Below are 15,585 nucleotides of genomic sequence, written 5' to 3' on the forward strand. Positions count from 1 at the left end.
CTGCACAGTGAGGTGAGACCAGCTCAAACAGAATCATCAGTGGTTTTAGTACTGGCTAATTTCAGAAATAACCTGACTGCCAGAAAACATCCCTCTGGTCAAAGCTTTACAACTGTGGGATGGAAGGGCAACTCCTTATTTTGGGGAAGGATGGTTTTTTTGCATCTTGTTCTTTTTTATTATGAGAGGGTTTTTTATTTTTCAAAAGGAAAAATGTTTAATAAATTATTTCAATCACCATTAACTTGTCAAGTCTTTTAGCTGAGTCAAGTGCTTTGAGGAACATGACTGTGTGGAAAGAGCAAGTCATGGCTGGCTTTCCCCATAAAAGCATAATCCCAAAAGGGCTTTTGCTATGGGCTGGTGATGACAGTCTGTTTTCAGATGTATACTTTGACAAGGAGAAATGACCCTCTACCAGAAGCAGTGGGGATCAGCCCTAGATAATGCAGCTCCTCAGGCATCTATTGATACAGAGCTGCTGGACACAGGATGGAGGTGCTGCAAGAACATTTATACAACCCAATATTGCATAGGAAGGGGGGAAAAAAAAAGAAGCACCAAACTGCTGGACCAAAGCTTTGAAGCCAAGGGCAAGGCGAAGGCAAAGGACTGGCAGCATGGAGGCAGTAAGGTGGACATGCCCTATAGCTGGCTCTGGGGCTGAGCCTCTGTGGCTTTGGGCACTAGGAAGTGTGGCTCAGGGCTGTGGCAGGAGGACGTTTTGCTTCCCTTTGCCATCACAGGCACATGCTGCCCTGCAGCATCACTTTGCTGTATACGTGGGCATCCTGCCCAGCCACCGTGTGCCCTGCTCCTTCCTGGCCACCAGCTCTGTGGAGGGCCACAGGGAACCTACCCTTAGGGGGCTCTCCTTCACACCACCCCTGCATAGGAACAGAGGCAGAGACCGTGAGCTTCCGTCAAAAGGTGATAAAGTGGCAGTTTGGACACAGTCCTGGAAATAGATGAGATTTTGGGGCTGTCATGGTGTAACACCAGTGAACAACTAAGCACCCCTCACCCAGCTGTTGACCCTCCCCTGGGGGGATGGCAGAGAGATTTATAAGGGTAAAAGTGGGAAAACTCATTGGTTGAGATAAAGACAGTTTAATAGGTGAGGGAAAAGCTGTGCTCACAAGGCAAAACAAGGAATTCATTCACCACTTCCCATCAGCAGGTAGGTGATCAGACATCTTCAGGAGAGCAGGGCTTTATCACACATAATGGCAAATTGGGAAGGCAAATACCCTGCCTAAACCAGCACAGGAACCATGAATAGCCACACCAGAGACACATGGGATGCCAACAGGGAACAGGAGAGGTGTTTAGAGCAAGGTGTCCCTGCCCATGGCAGGGGGGTTGGAACTTCATGATCTTAAGGTCCTTTCCAACCCTAACTATTCTATGAGTCTATGATTCTAGGAGAGTGGCAAAGATGTAAACTGAATAAACAAGACCTTTGCAGGTAGGATTATAAACCTGGTTGCAAACAACTAAGTGTCTGTATGTACTTCATTTAGGGCTCTGTATGTTAGCAATACAGGAATAAAAAACAGCCGTGCCCAAAACTACAAACTGTTCTTGCCTTTTGTTCCAAGTTCTCCATTTGCCTATGCCCCAAGGCCTTCAGAAAAAGCTTAATACCTCAAGCACAACTGGGTTAGGTAAAAAATATAATTCTTTTACCACTTCACATGTCTTAATGGATAAATGAACTCTTATGTATTAACCCACTTATGGATTAAGTCCATTGTGTCTTCTTGCTTTTGTATTCCTCTTCACTTAGCCACTGTCTGGGGCAATTAAGATTTTAATTAAAGATGTTCAAGACTGATCTTACAAGAGTCAGGCTGCCCTCAATCTTGAGACATGCACTAGGAGAAAGGAATAGAAGGGTAGAGAGGAGGATGGGTACAGGGGAGCCACTGGAAGAGGCGGCAGGGCCTGGGCTGGCCCAGCACTGAGGACAGTAGGGCAGAGGGGAAAACAGAGATCTTCATGGCTAAAAACATCTTTTTTCTTTCCCCCATACAGCTTCTGAGGGGAAGACAGGCTCCAGGCAGGGACAGATGCACCAGAGAGAGCTCAAGGGGTATGCATGCACCAACCCACACCTCCCATCCATCCCCTTCCCATACTACTGGTTTTACACCTTGCACAATCTCATCTCTGCAACAACACAGGATCCATAGCATTCCTCATCATGGCTATCTGTAAGGGTGAAGGACGTGGGGAAAAGGGGTCCCATTGCAGATGGAGACAGGAATACACATAGCTTTTCCCCTCCAGCTCAGGAAAGGTGCCCATGAGGCAGGCTGGGAGCCCGACATGGCAGCCTTTCCGGTAGCGTGAGTCAGCAGGACCACTGGAGCTTACACCTCCTCATGTGACTCTTGTTCACTTGCACCTTTGAATCATGGTGCCTGGAGAAGGAAACCGAAAGCAAACACAGCAGCTTTTGTGGCACAAGCCCGGAGATGTGGGAAATACCCTCCATGCTACCAGCACATGAAAGCAGACTCCTTCCTCCCCTCAGAGAGAAACCCACCCATCCTTTTCAGGTGGCATGATGCACCACAGGAAATGGTGGGGTTTGCAAGGCATGGCAGGAGAGATGCAGGCAAACGCCATGAGTGCACCGAGGAGAGGACAGGACTGCGTTGTGCTATGAGCTCGGTGGGAGTTTCCAGCCATGAGTGCCCAACCCAGCACATGGGCTTGTGACATAGATATGAACACTTAACTCACAAGCTCCTTCCTCCAGCTCAGCTCACCCCTCATTGAGCAGCTGATGTGTCCATGCAGTGCTAGGCAGCGTGGCATTTTGGGTGCCTCTAGCATTCCTTGTGTTAGAGCAGTGTGAGGAGGGCTTTCTGGGCTGCTTCATCATTCTGGGAGACAGGCTTGCATCAAGATGCTGTGCAGTGACAGTGAAGCCAGATGTGTCTGCAGAAAGGTGCAACACTCAATGCAGACTTTCCCATTTCGAAGGTTATAGCATCCACCTCCCACTATGAGCTCCTCTGCAGCTCCAACCATTCACAGAGAGGCTGTCTCCAGTCCAGCCCATTCCACTGGCTTGGTGTTATCACTGGGGCAGGTGGAAGACAAGAACAAATACCAGGCTAGGACTAGTTGTATGTACTTATTCCCTACACATACAACCAGATACCTTGTAGCCCAGGGGCTGGGCAGGAGGTATATAGATAAAATGATATACAATGTGCTCCAGAGACTGCTGCTCTTGATGAAAACTCTGCATTTCACCTTTGCCCTCTGCATTTTCCTAGCACAGGGGCAGGAAAAAACAAAGCACAGCTTCCAAGATAGCAAAGCAGGTGTTGTAACACATATTCTAACACTTCTTAAATGCTTTTATCCTCTTAACACTGAATGACAGTTCTTAGATTCTAGCTTAGATGCACATCTGGATAGCATTAACACCCTTTCACTGCACTCTCCCCGACAACCTTGTTCCTGCCATGCCAGTTCCAGCTGTGCAGCAGACAGACTTTGGCATAAGAGAAATAAATATCTAGAGGAGTACTAAGGATACCATTTATTTTCAAAATCACTAAAAAACCCAAACAAAACAGTTTATGGAGATACAGATTTACATAACAGAGACAGCAAATTGAAAAATGTACAATCTATTTCATGTTATTGCACTCACTTTTTTATAATATACAAGGCATATTAAACAGTTTTCATTAAGAAGTTTTATTTATATAAATAAAAGTGTAAATATACAGTATCATACAATAAGTGTATCAGCCTAACACACAAAAACCAAGTACAGTGGGATCCCCATTTCTCACATGATCTAATCTACTGCTCATCAATATTTCCACTTGTACATTTACATACCCTAAACATAGAAGCAGGTAAATATCCCCATCTGCACGCAGTTCAGTCAGATTTTTACAAGAACCACTGCAGAACTATCAAAATTAACTAGAGTTAATTTTAAGCGAAGGTCATTGGAAAATACAAATCACTCAACAGGCTTCTTAATACTTATCTGAACTCATTTTTTTTAGCAAGAAAGTACTCAGATGTTGTTCTCTCCCTAATTCAGGCCTAATCTCACAGTTTTTAATTCAGATGTGGTTCCCACAGAACCCAGATAGAACTTCCAGGTACGAAAGGCTGCAGAATATGCAATGGCAGTATCACACCGGAGCCCACTCTCATACCCAGGATGCGCACTCTGAGCTGCTCCAGGCCTGGGAATGACAAAGGCATCCACCAGACCTCCTCCGTCTAAGAGCAAATTCACCTTATCTGAATGCCTTCAGGTCCCTGGTAGAGTTGAACCAAGTACATAACTTCATCCTGATTCTTTTGGTCTTCCAAGATGCAGCTGCAATCTCTGTAGAGTCTACACTCTCCTAGAGCTTGGCCAACTTTTTTGGCATGGAAAAGCATCACCGTGGGGACTGATATACAAACACCAGGGCCAAAAATGCTCATGAACCTACTGAATACTGATGAACTAATGCAACGCCCTCTGTCATCTTAGCACAACCAGGCTCTCGGAAAAATAACATTGACTTTGCCAGGTGCATAACTGAAGGTTCACTACATCTGTTTGGTCTAACCAGACACCCATATTGCACAATTCCTGGGGCCTGATGGGGAAGGTTACCCCCACAAAGACATCAGGAAATGCTACTGTAATTGTATCAACACTGCTAGCATCTGTAGAGATGTTTTTGGTTCTTTTACACACACACACAAAGTATTTTCAGGAACAGAAACAGGGTTAAATACTATTCTTTTTCTTGTTCTAATGTTAGTAGTGTATCATTCTACCCCATAGTAACTATCAGACTTAAAATATTAAACCTATCTTTTAAATTATAGCCACTACTGAGTCACACACAAAAAATCCCCGCTTTTCCTTGCTGTTACTCAGCCAACACATATCTACGTGCATGTAAAATAAAATACTGAACAGTACTTGATTACTGGAAAATGAAAGCCTTCTAAATCACTCACAATGAACAGTACCTGCAAATAAGCGTCTGAAAATACTCACCACGTATCATCCTAGGACACCTCAAATTGAGCGTAATTTACAAAATGAAGACTTTACCTTTGAGCTACACCAGTTTATGAGTGAGGGAGACATACACCTCCCTATGTTGGAACCTCCAAAATTTTAAACAGTGGACTGAAAAAAAAAAAAAAGGAAAAAAAAAAAAGCCATTTCCTAAAACACAATTGTGATTTACCACATTAAAATAGCAAAAAGTCAGTACTGCACTTGTACGTATTATACGTATACAGGTATGTACTCACTACGCTGCATTAAAGTCCACATGCATTTTATGTATCTATTATACACGCTATTACTGTCAGATTTTGGTCACTCCTGAACAAGGCCTCAACATTTAACTGTCATTGCCAAATGTCTTCTCCCTGTTTTCAGCAAATATTCAGGGGTAACCTTTTTATCTCAGCGCAGGCCTGCAACCTCAGTGTGATCTTCTGACCCCAAGTGCTGCATCCTCCTGAAGCTTCTCCCACCACAAAGGTGACCAGAGGCAAGGACCAGTCCTGACAGAGTGTCTGAGTTTTGGGGTCACCGGGGACCCAACTTCAGAGTCATTTCACAGCACTTAACCTGAATTAGTTTTAACAGAAATCCTGCAGGCAAAGCAGTACTACTATGTACAGTATTCCCTTTCCTGTAACCAAAAGTGGCATCTCTTCCTGGATTCACGCTAATATGTCACTGAAAAAGAATTTAATCTGCTCATTTTTAGGCAAACACTGCACAGCTTTTTTGCTCATCTGGTTGCCTCACAGAACTGAATTTTTTCCTTTGCACATCATGACTTGCAGGCTAATGAAGCTGTCACAGAAATGAACCAAAGTGAGAGCTCCAGTAACCTGGGAGCATATGCTCCAAGTACTCACTGTGGAATGAATGTAAATAAATTGATCTATAGTATGGTCTTGGGGTAGGGCCAAGCAACAAGCCCAGACCTTTTTGCAACAGCTACATAGTGTCTTGGCTTACTATAGATGTAGGCAGCATGTCAGATTTGGACTGGTTTCAGGCTGAAAGCTCTTCATGCTGGGCATGTTGGCTGCAGGCAGTCTCCAGCCTACCACGACAACCAACCTGAGCACTCTGGAACAAACAACTTGCTCTCAGCTGATAAGGACACTGGCCCATTTCCTCCTGCATTTCTTTTATGTTGTTTAGCTATCCCAGATGTAGAAAGAGAAATAACAGCGTCTAATCTCTTGCACCATACACTTTCCTCCCAACACAGCAAGACTGTAAGTAACAGTAGCATGGCTTGCTACTGATACCTCTGCTGTCTAGTAGAGGTGAGAAAATCCAAAGTAAGCATCCACAGCACTGCAACCCTTTCAGTTTTGCTGTATCTAACCATCACGGTTTCTCCCATCTACACAAACAGTTTTCAGTTTCATCACCCAGAAGCCTCAGGCATCAGCCTGTTCCTGATGCAGGTGGGTGCACTTGTATGCTCCACAAACTTCCTTACTCAGTTTCACACAAGCAAAAATAGGTATTGGACAGGAAAAAACAAAAAAGAGTGATTAAAAGCCACAAATACAGCCAGTTCAGATTTAATCTGTTATAATCCCTGTTACTAGACTGCCATTCTCCAGTCTGAGTCTTTCAAGTCAGACAGCCTTAATTCTCTTGCTGCCAAAAGAAAAGCAGCCTGGCTTTGTGATGTATTTAGCTGTAGCTGAAGTCTGTGGGATGTACAAGTGCTCTGCATTTGAAATTCTCTCTCTGAAAAATATATGTATTTTAAAAGTGCCTAACATTAAAAGCCTAAATTTGACAATTCAGGCCCCAATTTTTGTCGCTCTCATTTTAATCACAACTAACATCTCAGTCTACCCCTTTGTGGACAATCACCTATTATTTGGACATGATTTTCTTGCTCCTGCATTAATGCCAAGTGCTTTCAGATACAAGTTGCATCTAAGAGCAGATTCAGTTGTGGTGGATGCTGAGTTAGTTGATCAGTTTTAAAAGGATTTTTCAGCTTTGCAATAAAATGCTCATGTTTTAGGCATAAAAGTTGTGCAAAATTATTCTTTTGTCATGCACTCTTAGCAAAACTGCACTTAGAAGAATAAAGTGAGATTGTTCCAGACATTCTCTTATTGCAACAAAAAAAGGACCAAACCCTAGGTAAGTATCCTGAAATCTTATTACAGCTATGCAATATAGTACAGGCTAAATACTCATCCTTGTCAACAGGATGGCAACCAACAAGTTATACTCCCAACGCTCTGCAGATACTAAAATATCAGGGACAGGCACAGTGTTATTTATTGTGATTAAAATACTTTAAAACAAACCCAGGAGAGGTCTTGAAGTTCCATTAAAACTGCCACATAATACAAAAATGTCTCTACTATTTGGCTTCCTTCATCCTCGATAATTAGGTGAGATTTTATGATGCTCATCACATGCTTGCTCAGTGGTTCTCCAAGGCTCTTAGCACCTCTCTGTAGAGCATTAAGACACTTCTGTGTGGCTTTAGAAAAAATGACAGCTTCTAGCCAGGTTTAAATGTTTTGTCTTAGCAAGTGTGATCAGATGTAGTGATTCTATCATACTGAAGTTCTGTGTTTTCTGATTAGTAACTGAACAGGGCCCTCTGGCACAGATTTAATAATGTTCCAGGCATCGTAATGCATGAGACCAAGCAATGATTTTCCACTAACAGCAAGAATTTCGTCTCCACTTTCTATGTTTCCAGACTGCTCCGCAGCACCACCTAGGAGCAAAAGAGGAAAAAAGTCAGTGTAAGAAAACACACCCAACACACACACACAGGTAAACCCACAAAAATGTTGTTTTGCACTGCGATGAACAGCAAATAAACCGTTTTTCCCATCAGTGGCAATTTCAGTACAAATCACTTATGCTCAGCTCCAACAACCTATCCCATGCTGCACCTCACAGAAAACATTATTTTAACCAAGATAAATTGTTGTTCTCAGAAAAACATCCATTTTTGAAGGAAGCAGCATGAGTGCATGAAATATGCTGTACATTATCTGTGTAGTTGCATGAAAACACGGTTGATTAAACAAACACAGAGGTTGTATATGGCTTGGAGGTTTTTTCTCTAATTGAATTTTAATAAGCAAATAATGCAGTAGATTGTAAAACCCAGGTAACAGCAATGAACAAATTAAATACACCAAACTTAGGCCAAACACACCAGACACAGAAACAGGTCCTACAGAGGGGCACACCCTTGACTGGTGATGAAATTATGTTTTCTATAAAGGTAATTTAACGCCAGCCACCACAGGGAGGGAAAAAGGACTGTATCTAAGGATATAAATTCATAAGCTCAAAAATTAAACATACCCTTTACCCTTAGAATAATTTTCTAAAGAGGGGAAACCAAACACACATGCAAAAAATGATTCAGAGCAATTCAGAAAATAACAGTGTGATTTTTCTCTTCCTTGATGAGAGAATAAACCACAGAAAAGTAATCCTGCAAAAATGCTGTGCACCTGCAGCTCTTTGAGAGTTTCAGCTTCCTTTAGAAAGTGCTGTATTTTTCACTGAAGTGAATCACAGACTAAGAAGTATTAAAATGACAGCATAGTCCTGGGATCAGTCAGTTCCCTTTCTATGTGCAGTTCATGTAAGTTTATTTACCCGCCGACAGACAAAGCATCCAAGAGTGGCAGTTTTTGAATACCAACATCACATATTCTTAGTGAAAGCTAACACTGATATCTAACAGAAAGAAAAAAAAAAAAAAAAAAAAAAAAAAAAGAAAAAAGGTATGATAATTGGGTATAATGAAGGATGGTGCTCCAGAACCACACTATCTGCACTGTGGTTTTCTTAGAAAACAGAACTGGCAAAGCATGAACTTCTCAAACTGTTATATATGATATTACTGCTGTAATTTAATGTCTAAGAATAGTGGGCAAGCCCAGGAAGGAACCACATCATATTTAGTATATCAGATTGCTCCACAAACATTTACTAGCAGATGCAATCCCAGGAGTATTTCTTTAAATGACCACTTTGGCTAGTAAGTGGTAAGAAATGAGGGCCACAAAAACGATTCTTGTTTCAAGAAAAATAATGATCCCAAGAATTAAAATGTCTGTACAATGCACTAAAGGAAAACTGGGATAATATTCACTGCATGCTTGTAGTACCTTTAAATATTCTTTTCACAAGCAAGGGCCTATCTCCAGCAATGGAAGCTTTTCCACCATCAAGACTGAATCCCAAGCCAGCAGAGGTTTTCAGTAATTCAACGCAGATGACATCATTCATATCCAGGTTTGGATCTGTGACAGAATATACACATAACATAATGTTACGCAGTTAACAGTAAATTGCAAGTTGTGTTTGGTTGGGCTTGTTTTTGCTGCAGTCACAAAGCAAGTCAGAGTTCAGCTCATATTCAGATTAGAACATGCTGCCACCCAGTTTCTCAGAAGTGAATGTGTATTACTGCAGCTGTGAAGGGGAGACAGTACAAAATGCACAGATATATTTTTATTTCGTATGTTCAACAAAAACCTGCCACAGCTTTCCCTTCCCTCCCCCCCAAATTAAAGTTTAGCAAATTTAGCAAGGACTCTAAATATCAAAAAATAACTGAAAGAAGTACAAAAACAGTGAGTGGAGAGCATTTCTTTTCCCTTATTTTGTTCCTATTATTTATTCAATGAACCACATCTTTTTAAATAACAGTAATACATGAAATATTACATTAAACAAACACGTTCAATCCTCTCTAAGAAACATCTGTAATCGCTCACCAGTGTGAAGAATTGCTTCTGGTCTCATATCTATGAAAATAACCATAAATACCTGCAGGGTGCATCCTTACACAGCAGATACTTTTAGAATACAATATTGCTGTAGCTGACAAAATATTATTTTGCTTATGGGGAAACAGATCTATAATTTTGGAAAACAAGACCCTCTTTGCCCTGTGTGCATGCAAAAATTATGCAGTCTGCATTATCACAAATAACTGCTACCATTATCGCATACAACTTTAAATGTTACCTAAAACATCTGAAGATGTCCTTTGCCTCACAGGATGGAAACAAGCTGTTAATAACCCGGTAACATGTAGTTTATGCGATAACGTTGCCCCCTAGTGCCTGCTTCCAGCAGATAGTCTGCATCTGTCAACGTGAAGAAGCAGGGAGTTTCGGGTAGAATGTAATTCTGAATTAATTACATATATTATATCCATGGGAGCAATTCCAGAAAGTCTGATCCATTCGTTTACAGACTGCTTCGTATTTCTTTTAAGCTGTATTATAAAGCTGTGTTATAAAATGCAGTGAAAGCCTAAGTCAAGAAAAACTGCTAAAGAAACAAATAGTAGTGATTATGTACAACAAGTTAAAGCTGGGTGAGTGGCAGCTCTATATCCTGGGTTTTGGCGTGGTCTGAGCAGAGTGCCTAGTATTGCCCTGGAAGGCAGGGGAAGCCACATCAACAAGCCTCTCAGCATAAGCTGTAGCAACTACCCACTCCCTCCCTGGGATACTGCAGCAGAGCAGGGCTGAAGGATACAGGTACCAAGTTGTGTCTTAATTCCACAAACAATTTGAGAGATCTGTTTGTAACACCCTATGTGCAGCCTTCACACTGGAATGCTGTCTTATTCCCAAATAGGAACTTACTATTCCACTGATACATTTTCACTTAAAGCATTTACCCCCAGTTTCCTACGTGATGGCTGACGTCAATTTGGTTTAGCTCCACTTACTGTAATAGCAAATAATTTTTTCTATGTTTTTAGTAGAAACAGTATGAAATCTGCTATTACAAAGAGCAAGTTTAGTCTCTATGTATAACAAACTGCAGGGTTCGAGATATTCCTTGAAGTTGTTGGGGTTTTTTGTTTGCTTATTTTTGTTTGGTTTTGTTGTGGTTTTTTTTTTGGTTGTTTGCTTTCTTGCACTGACTACTGTTATTACTTAAAAGGAGTTTATCCTTGACTGGAATAACATGTGGAATCACTAATTTTAGTAGAAATTGGATTAGGCCCTAAATGCCCTTCTAAGTTTCTCCCTAGTTATGATATTTAAAAAACCCAACCCAAACTGCATTTAAGGCTCCAAAGAGACTTTGCAGCCTAAAATTTAAAGGTAATTTCATTTGCTTCCTTCAATCACATAAGGCACAGATGCTTTTAATCTAAAACACATGGACTTTTTTCCCTTCAGTCTGCTCTGCAAGGGAATCCTTCCAACTGTTCTTGGACAAAGATCATACCTGTTCCCATTTCCATGGAAACATCCTTTCCAGACCCCACACATTTTCTGCCAGTAGCTGATATCTCAAGTCTGGAGGGATTGTTTGCTTTGTCTTTTTCCTTCTGGATGACAATGACCGCATATCTGTACAGTCTCGCCTGATGAAGAGTAGTCAGGACATCCCCATGGACTGAGTTCTCAAGAGACTTGCCATTGATTGACACAACAAGATCTCCTCGATGAATAGTCCCTTCTTGAGATGCCACTCCCTTTGAAAACACTCTGTGGACCTACAAGAAAGATTTTAACTTTAGGATGCTTTAACGTCATGACCACACAGACTGCTCTAGTGGCCAAGGGCAACACGGAAACCATACCCAAGTTTGCAACCAGTGCCCACTGCCCAGATATCAAGCACACATTTGTTCCAACAAACACCCTCAAATACTAAAGCCTAAGTGACTGGACAAAAACTGCATTTCAGGATGGGGGAGGAAGCAAAGGAAAAGATGCTATTATTGCATGGTTATTTCTAACCCAAAGACAACCAAAACCACTTAGAGAATTGTCATGGTTTAACCCCAGCTGGCAACAAAGCATCACACAGCTGCTTGCTCACTCCTCCCAACCATGGTGGGATAGGAAGGAGAATCAGAAGTAAAATGCATGGATTGAGGTAAGAACAGCTTAAGAACTACAAGTACAATATAATACTAATATTAGTAATAATAATTGCAATGAAAAGGGAGATAACAAAAAGAGAAATAAAATTCATCAATAAAACCGCAAGTGATGCATAGTAAAATTGCTCACCAAGCACTGATGGGCTCCCTCCCCATCCATGAGCAACAATCGGCCCCTTCCCAGCAAACTGCCCCCGGTTTATATACTGAGCACGACTTTATATTGTATGGAATATCCCTTGGACAGTTTTGGTCAGCTGTCCTGGCTATGTTCCCTCTCAACTTCTTGTGTTGCTCCAACCTTCTCACCGATAGGGCAGGAGAAGCTGGAAAGTTTCTGACTTAGCATAAACACTACTTGGCAACGACTAAACATTGGTGTGTTACCAAGATTATTGTCACCCTGAATACAAAACACAGCACTGTACCAGCAACTTTACCCTCTACCCAGCTACTTTACTTTTACTTGGAGCACAAGTCTTGTGGGGAATGGCCAAGGGAACTGGTGGTGTTTAGTCTGAAGAAGAGAAAGCTGAGGGGGCACCTTGTCACCCTCTACAACTACCTGAAAGGAGAATGGACAGGGGAGGTGGATGGTCTCTTTTCCCAAGTAACAAGTAATAGGACAAGAAGTATTAGTCTCAAGTTGCACCAAGATTGGATATTAGGAAGAATTTCTTCACAGAGAGGGTGCTCAGGCATTGTAACAGGCTGCCCAGGGATGTGGTGGAGTCACCATCCGTGGAAGTGTTCACAGACTATGTAGATGAGGCCCTTAGTGACATGGTTCAGTGGTGGACTTGGCACTACTGGGATAATGGTTGGACTTGGTGATCTTAAAGGTCTTTTCAAACCTGGTTGATTCTGTGATTCTAGGAAGAAAATTGACTCTATCTCCAGACAAAACCAGGATACGTCACAAACCTGTAACATCACAAATCACTTACACCATCACTGAACTCTTTAGAGTCTTCAGTTACCATACTTCAAGTAACAGGTCAAACCCATAGCTGTGCTACAGCAACACAAAGAACAAGAGTTGCAGTGTGCAACACCCACGCCCCAAATTCACACTGACTAGGACATGTATCCTGTGCTGTTTTCAAATGCACACTTCTAAGTGGTGCATAGCATCTGTGCACTGAAAGGCTCTGACTGCAGCTGTACAAGTATATAGCTGAACATCTCAATTCGGCTGATAAATGCCATGCAAATAGATGCAAAGGGATGATTCAGTGGATTGAAATGCATTTTTTCTAGAGAAAAAAAAAAAAACTTCACAAAAGAGAGCAGATTCAACTTCAAGTAAAATCCAGCAAGTGCAGCTGAGACTTAAATGTGTGCCACTTACGGAAAGGAACTGCCTGAAAGACTCAAACCCCTGTATTTAAAGAACTTGCCTGTAAGGCACTGTAATTTTAGCAGCCAGAATGTGGTTTGAGGCAGCAAATCTGTGGACACAATTCTGCATGGCATTTTCTCTAGCAATTTATCCTAATACCCAGATTAACAGTGAGGAATCAGATGCCTTTTGGCTCCTGTTCCCTCTTGTTGCAGGGCCATGCTGAGATGGGCACCTGCCACAACCCTACGGATCCAAGGATGTAAATCTCCAGACAGCCTAAGCAGAGATTCAGCGCTGTAATAACAGCTTCAATAACATATACTGACACCCAAATGGAGGAGGTAAATGAATACAACAGGGGTTGTGTCCTGCTGCTTTCCCTCAGATGCTCAACTCCTCAGTACCTTGAAGCTCACTAGGCATTTCTATTTCTGCACCCAAGTGTGGGCAGAACAGCCCACCTAAGCAGCTCAGCAGCCAGTGGCAACCCTAAATCCAGGGGGGGAGCCAGAATCCCAGTAGGTCAAGGACATCAAAATGGTTCCCTACCCAAGAAGCATGCTTCACACACTGTGAAAAAAGAGGATCTAGAAAGAGGAGGAGCTGACATCGTTTTGGTCTCATGGCTAATGGCATTCAGGAGAAAGATTTCATTAGCTACTCAGCCTGAGAGAGATCAAGATCCTAATTTTAGTTAGTTTTCCAGTCTCTGAGGTGGGACACTGTTGAGCCTTCCTCCTGGTGGCAGCTGCCACTGCAAGTTGCTGGCCCAGAGACAGGGAAAACAACCTCTGCTACAAGAGACTAGACTGTGACCACATTCTAACTCAACCACTGCTTAATGTAAAATACGCTTCATAGAATCATACCATAGAATCATATGAGTGGTTTAGGTTAGAAGGGACCTTAAAGCTCATCTAGTTTCAACCTTGTTTCCCTAGTGGAAGGGATACCTTCCACTAGACCAGGTTGCTGAAAGCCCCATCCAACCTGGCCTTGAATACTTCCAGGGATGAAGCATCCACAAATTCTCTGGACAACCTGTTCCAGTGTCTCACCATTGGTCTTCTCTAAGACCAAAACCCAAAAGATTCTTTCAAGGGTTGCTGCAGGCCCCAAAGACCTGAGGACATACCCTCCTTCTAATCTCAGAACGTAATGAATCTCTCTCTTCCAGCATAGAATCTAAATTGTCTGTAAAGACATTGTAAAGAAATTGTCATACGTGACACTGGTTTTCTTCTATTTTTCCATCTCACTGATCTGGTTTTGAACAGTACAAAAAGTACTTTTTACACACCAACATCACTTAATGGCACCACAGAATACCTTTGCTTCAGAATGCTGTACATTATATGCTTATACATAAAATACATAATATTTTGTATTTATAGATAATATACATAAGTATATGCTTAAAAAAAAGACCCAACTCCATCATTTACTGACCACCCACAGGTCTTAATAACACCAGAACATATTTGTGATGTGAAATCCAGAACGTTTACTGAAGTCTGAAACAGGATTTGCAAAATCCTCCAAAAACTTTGCTGTGGAGTTTACCTTCAAGGGCTGGGAATGAAGATTCAGATCTAGCTAATCCCATTCAGTAGCAGGCTTTTAAAGACTGAAGACACAATTGGCATCTATCTCCAACAATAAAAATTACACTTCCCAGACACAGTAGCAGATGGTATACTGCCACCTCTGACACTGTTTTATGACTGTGAATGACTTGCAACGAGTCTTGATAAACGGGCACTTGATCTAATCACCAGCCTGCTTTAAAGTGAGCTTTCTAAAAAAAATGACTTGTAGCCATCACTTACCGTGACCGATTTCTGCTCCAGATCTGTTCCTCCAGCAACACTAAATCCCAGGCCAGCTCCTTCTTCTTTGTGCAAGACTACGAAGTATGTGTCTTCTTTGCTCTAGCAGAAAAATGGAAGTGGAGAGGATGGGAAAGGAGAAGAAAACAAAAATCAAAGGTCAAGACTAAGGTCCTGCACAAATGACAAATTCTCAGTACCCAATTCAAGGAACTGAAACTGAGATACTGAATGCATTTCTGCTCTCTACAGATGAGTAGCAGCCATACAGAACTCCTCAGGTGACAGCAAAGGTTTCTTCAGTCAGTTCAAGGCTGGAAAGCAAAGTCAAAATTAAGATGGTGGAAGGGCATTAAACTTTGAGCAGCCTAATTTTCACAGGCTGTAACCAACTTGACATTTTGCAGTCAAAACTGAATAGTCCCCATCCATTTTCTGGACCAAGCACTGTACTTTC

The 15,585-nt window shown here is 41.9% G+C and overlaps 1 protein-coding gene across 4 annotated transcripts in view; it reads right to left on the reverse strand.

Annotated features, from left to right (window-relative positions):
* Positions 1-3,539: 3,539 nt before the first annotated feature.
* Positions 3,540-15,585, reverse strand: part of PDZD2 (PDZ domain containing 2) — a 91,355-nt gene continuing 79,309 nt past the window's right edge. For all 4 annotated transcript variants that reach the window (XM_061363238.1, XM_061363236.1, XM_061363235.1 and 1 more), the window contains 4 exons: positions 15,129-15,230; positions 11,291-11,561; positions 9,202-9,336; positions 3,540-7,784 (listed from right to left, as the gene is read on the reverse strand). In XM_061363238.1, coding sequence (XP_061219222.1) covers positions 7,618-7,784; positions 9,202-9,336; positions 11,291-11,561; positions 15,129-15,230 — 675 coding nt within the window. In that variant the 3' untranslated portion in view covers positions 3,540-7,617. The remainder of the gene's footprint in view (positions 7,785-9,201; positions 9,337-11,290; positions 11,562-15,128; positions 15,231-15,585) is intronic.

Source organism: Neopsephotus bourkii, unplaced genomic scaffold (assembly GCF_033783945.1).
Source record: "Neopsephotus bourkii isolate Nb327-2 ecotype Australia unplaced genomic scaffold, CSIRO-AGI_Nbou_v1 NB_1148, whole genome shotgun sequence".
Taxonomy (NCBI): domain Eukaryota; kingdom Metazoa; phylum Chordata; class Aves; order Psittaciformes; family Psittacidae; genus Neopsephotus; species Neopsephotus bourkii.